Source organism: Tursiops truncatus, chromosome 11 (assembly GCF_011762595.2).
Source record: "Tursiops truncatus isolate mTurTru1 chromosome 11, mTurTru1.mat.Y, whole genome shotgun sequence".
Taxonomy (NCBI): domain Eukaryota; kingdom Metazoa; phylum Chordata; class Mammalia; order Artiodactyla; family Delphinidae; genus Tursiops; species Tursiops truncatus.
The window spans coordinates 68269780-68282460 of NC_047044.1; the positions used below are offsets into that span (position 1 = coordinate 68269780).

Below are 12681 nucleotides of genomic sequence, written 5' to 3' on the forward strand. Positions count from 1 at the left end.
CCGTTTTTTATTCCCACCAGCAAAGATTAAATTTCTAGTTGATTAGCTTCCTTGCCAGCACTTAGTATTGTCAAGTTTTTTGTTTGTTTTCCCATCTTCTGTGGTAGCTCAATGTAGTTTTAATTTACATTCCACTAATGGATAATAATGTTAAGTATCTTTCATATGCTTATTTTCCATGTATATACTCTTTGGTGAAGTGTATGCCCAAGTCTTTTGCTCATTTTTAAAATTAGGTTGTTTGTTTCCTTATTGTTCCTTACTGTTTAGTTTTGAGGGTTTTTTACATAGTCTGGTTACAAGTCTTTTGTTGTATATAACATTTCCAAGTCTTTTTCTCCTGGTCTGGACCTTATCTTTTCTTTCTCTTAATTGTCTTACACAGAGTGGAAGTTTTAAATTTTAATGAAGTCAAATTTATCATTTTTTTCTTTTGTGGGTTGTACATTTAATGTCATATTTAAGAGCCTTTGACTTACTCCAGGTTACAAAGATTTTCTTCTATGTGTTCTTAAAAATTTTTTTATAGTTCTATGCTTTACATCTAGACCTATGACTGATTTTGAACTAATTTTTTATGAAGTTGGAAGGGTTTTGCCTATAGACATCCAGTTGTCTTAACACCATTTGTTGAAAAGACAGTGCTTTCTCCAGTAAATTGCCTTTCCGCCTTTGTCAAAAATCAATTGGAGGGGACTTTTCTGGTGGTCCAGTGGTTAAGAATCTACACTTCCAATGCAGGGGCATGGCTTCGATTTCTGGTTGAGGAACTAAGATCCCATATGCCACGTGGTGAGGCCAAAAAAAAAAAAAAAAAAAAAATATATATATATATATATATATATATATATATATATATTGCACATATTTATGTGGGTCTATTTCTGACTCTGTCTTCTGTTCCATTTATCTACATGTCTCTCTCTTCACCAACACAGCACTGTCTTGGTTATGATAGCTTTATTATAATAAGTGTTAAAACAAGGTAGTGTGGGTCCTTCAAATTTATTTTTTTTCAAACTTGTTTTAATTTCTTTGTCTTTTGATATAAATTTTAGAATCATTTCTCTTATTGGAATTGCATTAGATCTATAGATCCCATTCATAATAAAATATGTGGAACAAACTTTAATATTGTAAAACCTAATGATATAATGGGCACATATGAACCAACCAGTCAATCAAAGAAGTGGAACATTAAAACTTGCATCTATTTCTGTGCTTTCCCTCTGCCTTGTATCCATAACTACTTTTTCCTTTGATGCAGCTAATTACTCAAGGGCAGACATTCCAATCTGTTGAATTCTTAGGTCTTCTGAATCACCTTACCTTCCACTTGTGATTTGGCTGTTAGAATTTTACTTCTTACGATGGCCTCTTCTAAAAAATGTCGAGAGTACAAGAGGAGATAAACTTCATACTACTTCAAAAAATCATATTTTTTAGTTGATACTATGTTGAACTAATTTTTCAAGTTAAATATTAGGTTAAAGGAGGTTTAAATTTTAATCTTAAATAAAGTAATGGAATTGAAATAAGTAATTAATTCAATTATTCAATCATTTATTACTTCTAAAGTTCCATAGGAATGTACCAGTACCTTTCTTATGGCACCTATAATTCTCTACATTGCATCACATTTATTTATGTGTATATCAGATTTAGTTTCCTCCATTTTATTAAAATATAATTGTCATTAAACATTGTATTAGTTTAAGATGTACAACATAATTATTTGACTATGTATATATTGAAAAATTATTACCACAATGGTTTTAGTTAACATCCATCACCTCACATAGTTACAATATTTTCTTTCTTGTGATGAGAACTTTTAAGATCTATTCTCTTAGCAACTTTCAAATATACAATACAGTATACTTAACTATAGTTACCATATTGCACATTAATCCCCAGGATTTATTTATCTTGTAAAACACCCTCACCCGTTTCCCCCTTCAGCTCCTACCTCTGGCAACCACCAATCTGTGCTTCACTTCTCAAACCTAGAGCAAAACCTCTCTCTGTATTGCAGTAGTGCTTCATACCAAGTCTGCCACTCAGTTAATTTCAAACAAATGAGTGAAGTGTATTTTTACCTCTGTCAATATCATCCCAGAGTTCAGTTGAATTGTTTTGCCATTTCTTTGAGATTGTATTATGTAGCTTTTGAACAAGGACTAAAGATGTAAACAAAGATCATGAAAATTAGTCTGGAGAAATGAAGCAGCAGATATTTCTAGACCCAACTCATTGTGTTAATGACCACCTAAGTCTCTCAGTACTGTAGTCAGTTGGATTTTTGTCTTTCCTTTCCAGCTGAATGCTTCCAAGCAACCTTGAGCAGGGAGGTAAAGAATAAATGGAAGTGTAAACTATTAGGTTGTGAAAACATTGCATTCCCCCAACTGGGGCACTCAGTAAGTGGTTAGCCACAGGAAACCTACACCACAGAATATAGTTCCATTTCTTTTATTTGGTGAGAGGCCTATTTATGAGTTAAGGTGGGATGAAGGTATTCAGTGCAAAACCTGTATGAGATGACTAAGTATTAACCAGTAGACTATATCCTTAGAATTGCTTCTTCTCATTCAAATATTCACTAATATAAAATTCTGATGTGTGTAGCGTTAGTGTCATTCATTATCACGAGCATGAAGAGTTTAGCTGTGTATTTGTGTATTAACTTTTACAATGCTAAAATTTAATATTTATAATGTTGCACTTCATTCATCCATTTAAAAACACTTACTGAGTGCCTAGGCCTTCTTTTGGACTCTAGGAATACAGCAATGAAGCACACATACAGGTCATATTCTAAATTTCATAACCAAATGACGTATATAACAATTAATTTTCTTTGAAATTTATCTAAAACAAATTATTTCTATTTTGGGGAAAATTCTCCATATATTATCATTGTATTATAAATGTATTTGAATCTCTATTTTGATTTTAAATAAGAAGTATATAAGATTCCTAAGAAATCTAACTTAATAAACTAAACTGATACATAATTTTTTAGCAGTTGTAATAATTCATATTATAAATATATTTGAAATCTATTTAGTTTGCTTTCATGACAAGATAATATTTTCATTGACATAACATAATCTTTAATGTTTTATCACTGTCTTGCTCAAGATTCCTGAGTCTTAGGCCATAGGATATTGTGATGTGATCTAAGATTGTCCTAATATCACTCTAAATCTGTATGTATATTAAACATTGGCAGTAGGCTTAATTAGCTTTCATTAAGTACAGCTTTTCAGTGTATAATTCTGTACTGCAAGATCGTATACATGTGCCACAAATTTTACCAATTTTAGTTAGGCACTTTCTTAATTAACAGATATTTAAAGTTTATTTTTAAATAAATTTATTTATTTTATTTATTTAATTTTGGCTGTGTTGGGTCTTCGTTGCTGCATACGGGCTTCTCATTGTGGTGGCTTCTCTTGCTGCAGTGCACGGGCTCTAGCGTGCAGGCTCAGTAGTTGTGGCGCACAGGCTTAGTTGCTCCGCGGCATGTGGGATCTTCTTGGACCAGGTATTGAACCCGTGTCCCCTGCATTGGCAGGCGGATTCTCAACCACTGCGCCACCAGGGAAGCCCTAAAGTTTAATTTTTAGCAGAGATAGTCTGGAATATTTTGACATGAAACTGGTTCTTGTGTCTTGAAAATAACTCGATCATAAAGCCACTAGGGGGCTCACATACCATGTGTGTAAATCATGTGGAATCAGACGTCCACATAACACTTCTGGGCTCTTAAAAGCACATGATAGCTGGGGCAATAATATCACATTCAGTAGTTTTGTGTGGTAGGTTAAAAAGTAACATTCTTAACGCAAAAGGTAAGGGCACAGTAACAGAAGATTCTAGGAAATACATTAAACAGGTGTAACTTAGGGAAATTAGCAACGAGGGGTCAAAAATTGAAACTGGAGAAATGTTAAAGTCTGGTTGGTATCAATCCCTGTGAACACCCATTCTGACTGGACTTGCTGTTGCTACAGGAGCATAAGCTCTAGCTGTCAACCCTAGAGTCCTAGTGTTGGACAGAATTACTTTTGCACAAATAACATTATCTGGTATTATTTCAGTTGTCTCTTGTAATTGAGAAGACTTATTTGTAATCAATTTAAAAAGTCTTTAGCCTGTTCATTTTCTTTAGTGTAAGGTTGTATCAATATTCTTTCATTTTCTAAAGAAAGAATCTTGAAAACCAATTCGAGTCCTTTCTTACATAATTCCAATTCAGGTGTTTCCAGCAAAGTGGATGCTTAAATATTTTATGAATTCCATCTATTTTTATTTTGTTTTGTTTTCAATCCAGGGACAATTCAGCATTAATTTGGCTGGAACTGGAATGAAGATATCCAGTACAGCAAAGTGGCTTGCTCAGGGCAGTTATGCCTCTGTCATCATTCACAGATCACAAGTAAGTCCTGCTGGACCAAAAAATCTGTCTGAAATACTTCTGTGCTGTGAACTAGCATTAAAGGTCCTCTACTTTAAATTTAGAGTTATATGAAGTTAATGACTAATGCGTTATTGCATATGATGGGCTATATTACATATAATGAAATATAACATTAATTTATGAAATTATGGAATTGGGTTCATTTTTATTCATGTGCTTATGTAGGTTTTATATACATACACATTCATGTTTAGCCTACATATATCTGAACATGAAATCAAATGCCAGAGCATATAGATTGAAGTAGCTCAAGTTTGGGGTCGATGGCTTGAAATGCAGGTACTTCAAAAAGAGGTAGTGCTTTTAGCTATATTCTAATTATTAAAGGTTTGTAGGTTTTAATATTTCAAAGTGAGAGGTAACTTTTTGGTTTATTTACCTCACTACTTTGATTTAGTGATGGAGCTGAGGTTGGAGCCATTTGTCATTTAACAAATATCCTTTATAGGTTCTTCAAGAATTAGGAATATTTTTTATGGTTGTATGCATATTTTCCTCTGTCTACCTTTATCTAGAGAACATTGGCATTTGGTTTTTACCTATTGCACATGTATTATCTAAAGTAGAATCCATTTAATTTTGATGCTGGTGTGGCGTACTAGCACATACTCTTTATGAGATGGCTCCTAGTACTTGGAGTTCCCATGTCTTAGATAACATGATTCTATCTATAGTAAATCAGGATCTACATTGTAAGTGTCCTCACCTATATTGCACATAAATCAGCACCATCAACAACCCCCTGCCCACTCTAAGGTTTTATCATTTTTCTTTCTTTTGATAAAAGTGACTTCTGTTACACTCCTATTTATATGAATACTACTTATAAATGAAATTCAATTTTCTAATAATCAGAGACTAAAACATTATGTTTCTGAATATTATGAAATTGTGTTTCAATTTATAATTAAAGAATTTAAATTTTTATTATTTCTATCATATGGGCAAGCAGTAGGCTTTTTAAAAATGGCTATTTCTAAATATTTATTTGGCAAATTTTGGTCTAATCCCTTTTGGTAGAAGAATGGAAATAAATTAATTACCTAGTTAAAGTATATTCTGAGCAAGTAGAAAATGTAGAGAGTGCAATGAGATATTCTGACTTTATACAGTTTTTAGGTATCTTTTGGTTAAATGAGATCTGGCTGAGGGCAGCAGTAAAAATGAATATTTAGTAGAATCATTACTTTTGCTTCTATTTAAGTTCTATTCTAAAGATTATTTATTTGTTTATTTAATTGAGAGTTTCTCCCTCAATCAAAAATTTTGCACATGAAGGTATTTCCTGAGATCTATTGCCTGGTGTGAAAATGAGACTTGTGAAACCCAAATGTACTTACGGAAATGCACACATATTTTCATTTCCCATTAAATTTAAGCAAGATTAGGGGTTTACTTATACGATCCGTTTGCGAACAGGAATGTATATAAATTGGAATTTTTACTGCCATTCCTTTCTCTGTTTACTCAGACTCTCTAGAGTTTAGAAAGCTTTTGAAAGGAGAGGCAACTTCAAAAGCCCCCAATCTCAAAATATTCTTCATCCTCAAAAGTTCCAGGAACCCAAAGTTTCCTTCTCTACCCTCCTTCCTTAGATTAAAAAAACAAAAACAAAGCAAAACTTACCTTTTCTAGAAACTACAGGAGTTCAAGCTATTTTTGCTTTATCCTATCAAAATGCCTTTTGACTTTTGGACCTAAAGATGGAAGACAGTTTGGAAAGAAAATCTAGCATGTCCTGACCACCTTCTTCACCAGCCATTCCTCAGTAAGCAGCTCTGCTTTCCTAAAAAAAAGAAGAATCTCCCTTTTTAGTCCTTATCTAATTATAATTCCTGCTTTCAGTCCAGTTTTATTCCCCGCCCCCCCCCATTTTATCACCTTCTAAATATTTTCTTCAGGCTGTGTTTCTAATGCTTCCAGGATATATTTGAGGTTAATATGGCTTGGATTCAGTTAAGGTCAAGTTTGCATACTATCTTTTTTTTAGTCTGTGAGAATCTTATATAAAATCATGGCAATGCTGGACAACAGATTGGGAGAGGTTTTAATAAACTCACTGAAGCAAATAGATATCTTGTTGAAAAATAAGTGGGTTGAGATGAATTGTCTAAATTAGAGTGTGGTTTATAATCATTAAGTAGATAATATGAATCTCACATTATCTAATTCCCATGACCACAAATTTCAACTAATCCTGAAATGGCATGACCTTTGACCTCAAGTGTAATTGTTGTATGAAACCTTGGCTAATTATTTCAACCGCATGATTCAAAGCATTTGCTTTTTCTGCCCTGTGCATGCAGATACTAGCTTGTAACAGATTCTCCTGTATCTCTTCCTCTTCCTATTTTCAGGATGGAACCAAAGTCTACGGCAGATGTGGAGGGTTCTGTGGAAAGTGTATTCCTCACATGACTACTGGTCTCCCAATTCAAGTAATATGAACATTCAGAAGTGGGAAGTATGTCCCAAAGAGGAGACATTCTCTGGAAACTGCAAATAGCTGGTGCTTGTTTCTTTACCCTTCCCTTCCTGAGATTTCCATGTCTAAAATGTCTGTGCCTTTTTTTCAGGGTGCTCATCAGAGAGTCACATCACTGCTTAATTTTTCAAGGGCTTCAAAATAAACTGAACGATATGTGATTCTAATCTGGATCCTTAAAAGTATATAGTAATTTATGGTAGGGTACACAGGGATGCTTGCATTATACCAAGATAGTATTGCTGTTAACAGCTTGGACTGGACCACAATTACCTTATGCCTATAAACACACATGTAAATCTCTGCTCTGGTATCCTACTGTACAATGAATGTTTATTCTACTTGTTAAAATGGAGCAAGTAAAAATTAGGAAAATGAACTTATTTAAAACTGCGATAAACATATTGAATCTGTCAGGTGAATAGCAAATCAATAGTCACATCAAAAAAGTACATAGCCATTATACTTTCTACTGATACAGCTTAGATACTTTGTTTTATGTTTCCTTTAATTTTTAATTGTGCATTATGGTGCTTGAAAAAAATCATCCTAAAATATGGTATAATTTTGTATTTAAAATATATGCTTTGGTTAAATACTAAATATGAAATTTTGTGGGAATAATACAGAAGAAGATATGATATAGTAGAATTTGACTTAAAACACCTACCTCTAATTTGATTGTACTTATAAGAACAATACATTGTTTTTATAATGTGTATATTCTATCATGTCTTTATAGATCTTATATATGTATATGTCTACTCTTAAAAAATTAATTTTCTCACAGTTAAGTACTGTATTTTATTAATCAAGTAGAAAAGTAAGAATTATTGACATGTTGAAGATCCTATTTTGGTAAACATAAAATTATGTTTACATTTGCAAAATTTTTATTAGAGACGTTCAAGTTATTTCATATCTGAGGTATCTCAAAGCCAGAACATAAAAGATAGTATAAAAATTAACTGTTCATGGACAAATTCTCAGGTATTAAGAGATTTTTTTCAGGTGAATAATTTGTGTATTATATAATAATGTGATTTTAAAAGAATCATAGACAAATAATATTTTTCTATGGCAACCTACTTTATAAACCAAGAAAACTGAATCTACTAATAGATTTTTGCCAGTAAATAGTAGTGTACTAGTTTTGCCCACAAAGTTTTTCTTTTTCAAAGATTTATTAGGGGTATATCGTACCATATAAGGTACTAAAGCAATTTTGTGCCAATGTGGTTAGATAAACATTTAGGGATCTCTGTATCAGAAAAGAAGTATTTTGCACTATGTGCCTGAAACCAGTTACAAACATTATTACAAAATGTGTAACATTTTCTAGAAATGTTTTTATTCATAAGTAAAATCTTATAATTTATAAACATTTAAGTAATAAACATGTTTGTGTGATATATTAGGACTTTGTTTTCATTTTCCTTTCAGGTTAAAGAAAAAAAAAAGAATTCTTCACCAAAAAGTCTCTAACTCTAAAATCACTACAGAAATTCTAAAAAGATTTTATTCAAATTGTTGCAGCTGGGATGGAAACAGCTCCTATCCAGTGTATACCCTTCTCATGGAAATAATGGGCAGGAGGCTGACAAAAATTTGCAATGACTTCAAAAGCTTCTGTTCATAGAAGGGGTACCCATGTATACTCATATTCAATTGGTCAACTTAAATCGCATGACCAAATCCTAGTCAATGGGGCAGGGAAATATACTACCTCTACAGTGCAGGATGGCCAGACATATGGAAATGAGTGAGGACTCACAATCCTCTCCCAAGGGAGGGAGTAGATCCTTTTGAGCAATAATATGTTTCATCCATCCATCTTAAACTTCCCTAGAAATTGCCAAATTACTACTTTCTAAAGGGGTTAAATCAAGTTACATTACCACTGGCAGGGTGTAAAAAGTTTAGAGTATCCACATCCTCAGTGACATGTGAAATTTTTTTCTGATCTTATGGGGCAGAGCATAGTATTTCATTGTTTGAATTTATATTTATTTAATTACTAGGTTGGATGAAGATCCTTTCATATATTTTTTGCTATTAGGTTCCTTTTTCTGAGAATTGCGTTTTTATTTTTTGTTCACTTTACCTCTCCCGTCCTCCACCTTTCCTGCCTTTCCCCACCCTCTAAACTCCACCCCCCAATAAAAAAAACAAAAAAGGAAAGAAACAAACATATAAGGGAGTCAGTTTTATGTGAATGTGATTTAAAACATTTGAGGATCTCTTATCACAAAGCATGCTTTTTGCACTGTACCTTAGTTACAAATATTACTATGCAGTGTATAGTAGTTTTCTATACCTGTTTATCATTTAAAGTGAAGCACCCTCTACATCTATTTTATCTATTTTTCCTACTCCTTAAGGGGAAAAGCTTTCCCTGATCATATCAAAGGCCAATCTGCCCATCTCTGCTCTTGACTTCCTCCCACTCTGAATTACCCAAGGCCTTTCTCCGCAGATTATTCTCTCTCCTTTTCCTTTCTCTCTCTACTGGCTCCTTTTTTTTCATCCGGAAACCGTGTTCACCTCTCTTATATTTTAAAACAAAAATATGTCCTCCTCTGCCACCCCTATTCACTCTCTCTTCCTTTCACTGTCAAACTTCCTAAGAGAAACAGCTATCCTCATGATCTCTTCATCTTTACCTTTCATTCAAGCGTTGGTCCATTATAACGTGGTTTCCAGCCCTCAATATTTCATCGATACTACTTTCGCTAAAATCACAAATGAATTCCTAATTGCCAAGCACAATTATATATTTTGAGTTATTTTCCTTTTGATGTTTGAATAGCGTTTGGCAAGGGTGAGGGAGCGTTCCATGAAATATTATGACAATAGCTGAAAGTATTGTCTATCATGGTACATACTTATCTGCACTTGAAAATAATGTATATTCTGCAGTAATTTTGTATAGGTTTTATGTAAGTAAATTATGTCAAGTTAGATTTTCATATTATTCAAATATTTTCTGTATCTTTTTTCTAATTGCAGTATCAATTACTGAGGGATACAGTTTTTCTAATTGTAGTGTCAGTTATTATAGTAGTGTTATAACTGTAGAGTATTAATATATAATAATAACTGTAGTGTCCATTATTATATATTATATTATATATTGAGATATTTTTCTAATTGTAGAGTCAATTTTTTAAAATTATATTACTGAAAATGATCACTTATTGATTAAATTATTCTATTCTATTAATAGGATGTTAATATTCTATTAGTCTTACAAATGTTAAATTCTTCAACTACAATTGTGAATTTGTCTATTTCTCCTTTTAATTCTGCCAGATTTTTTCATGAATTTAGAAACTCTGTTATTAGATACATACATGTTTATGAGTGTTATGTCTTCAATGAATTGACCCTCTTTATGAAATATTCTTATATCTCTAGTGATACTTATTGCCTTAAAGTCTACATTGGTATTAAAAAAACTATCTCAACTTTCTTTTAATTAGTGTTTGCATGATATATCTTTTGCCATCCTTTATTTTTAACCAGCACATATCTTTAAATTTTCTTTTATAAATAGCATAGAATCGTTCTGTGTTTTTTCATTTTTCAATCCAGTTCAGCAATCTGTTTTTTTCTTGAAGAATTTAAGACCATTTACAATTAATGCAATTATTGATATGGTTGAATTTAAGTCTACCTTCTTGTTATTTGTCTTTTATTTGTCTCATACATTCTTTCTTCCATTGTTCCTCCTTTTCTGCCTTCTTTTGAGTTGTTTAGTTTCGTATTCAATTTTATATTCTCTTTTTATGTTGGCGTCTTTGTTTTATTTTTTTAACGTTTGCCCCAGGGATTAACCTATCTTATCCCACACTTTCTCTACCTTGCATAAGATTATTTCACATTATTCTACACTTTAAATGCTTACATTTCTCTCAAGTATTAGCTCAATATGACCTCCTCCATCAAGATTTTTGTGGACCATTCTGCCAGGAACACTTTATTTTTAACTTCTCATGTATTCTATTCCTTTCTTACATCACTTATTATTTATACTTAGTATTTGATTAGGGTTTTGAACACTCACTCTATCTGCTCTCCAAGACAGTTATTTGAGTGGAAACTGACACTGGCTTAGCCACTATTTTGTGCTTGATATTGAGAGATTAAATTAGATATGGATACTTTACTCCTTATCTAATTTAATCTTTACAACAATCTTATGAAACCTCACCATTTTACACATCATTTTATGTAACAGCAGAAACATTTAGCATAGTACATATATGTCCATACATAAAACCTTTCTTTTTATTCTACTGTATTCTTTGCTTAAGAACAGAAACTATGTTTATTCTCTTCTGAATCCCTCACAGCAACTATCAGTGTTGAATATAGCATAGATTTAATATTTTCTTGTCAATTAATTAAAATATTCAGCAATTCAAATCCACATGAAAATATATGAAAAAATCTATTTGAACTATAATTTACAGATTTTTGGTGGGATTGATGTTTTAAAAAAAGTGAAGAGTCATTCCAAAAATATGTTCAGGAAGATACAGGGATTCCAGGAGTGATCAATCATGTTCCACTGTGGAATTTGGGAGGCCAGCCTAGAAGTAACCAATAGCCATCATATTTTTTCTCATGGAATAGGCCATGTAGGTCTGCTTTAATTTATATATTTTAAATTATTTTAAAAATACTTAACACTACGAATATTGATGGAAATATAAGAGAGTAACATAATTAACAGTCAATTTTGTAGTAACAGCTTATTCACCATTGAGTGTAGGCTTGAGAAATACAAAACTATTTTTATAATGTCTCAATAGTAACAAAAAAGAATAGAATTGATGTTTTATTTTACTCTTCCTTATGTCACTCATCAGGTAGGCTATATCTTGGCTATTAAATATAGCTATTAGTCAACATTGGTGATTGCATCAACTTCTAATTTTTAAACATGATTATTCTTTTCAAACATAGAAGACTTACAGTTTTTCTTGTTAATTTTTTTCTAACAAGTTAGCTCATATCTTTTAGCTGACAAGTGTCTAATTAAATGTTTTGCTTAAAGGTAAATAATAAGATCCAATTAATGCATTACTTTTGTTACATTTTTTTAAGATAACATGATTATTTTTGTTACACTTATCCTATTTCCTTCTGTAATGACTCATCTCCTTTATTTGAAATGTGAAAAATTATTTACAACTGACAACAGTGGCATCTGCTGGCCACTCTTAACTATTTTGCAGCGTGATAAAGAAAAAATGTCAAATTAATTTTCCTCTGCAATTTTCTGAAGAGCTTGAGAAGCAACTGCTTGCAATGGAGTAGGTGAACAGTCTTTGAGTTCTCTTTAACCCAGTTGAACACTGTTACCTATATCCTTATCAGATCCATATCTGTATCTCTGTCATACAAACATGCATGTGTTCTTTTCACTACTTCAATCTGAGAATATTCTTAACAATACAGAATCTTCCTTGGCTTCCAGGAGCCAAAGAAGTTGTTTTTAATGCAATAATTTTTTTGGAGAAACTTTATGCTACAAAAAGAGGAAACTCAGGATGAGAGCAAGGGTTCGGGGACACCTCAGATTTCTAGACCAGGCTCTAATATTAACAAATAGCGTTAACATTAAACTTTAGGTTTGTTTCCTCAGCTGTAAAATAAGGGATTTAAAATAAATAATTTCCAAGGTACTTTTCAACTCTAAATG

At 32.2% G+C, this 12681-nt stretch overlaps 1 protein-coding gene across 8 annotated transcripts in view; it reads left to right on the top strand.

Annotated features, from left to right (window-relative positions):
- ADAMTS20 (ADAM metallopeptidase with thrombospondin type 1 motif 20) overlaps nucleotides 1-6997 on the top strand; it is a 194839-nt gene extending 187842 nt beyond the window's left edge. For all 8 annotated transcript variants that reach the window (XM_073788803.1, XM_073788804.1, XM_073788805.1 and 5 more), the window contains 2 exons: nucleotides 4340-4444; nucleotides 6844-6997. In XM_073788803.1, coding sequence (XP_073644904.1) covers nucleotides 4340-4444; nucleotides 6844-6933 — 195 coding nt within the window. In that variant the 3' untranslated portion in view covers nucleotides 6934-6997. The remainder of the gene's footprint in view (nucleotides 1-4339; nucleotides 4445-6843) is intronic.
- Nucleotides 6998-12681: the final 5684 nt, after the last annotated feature.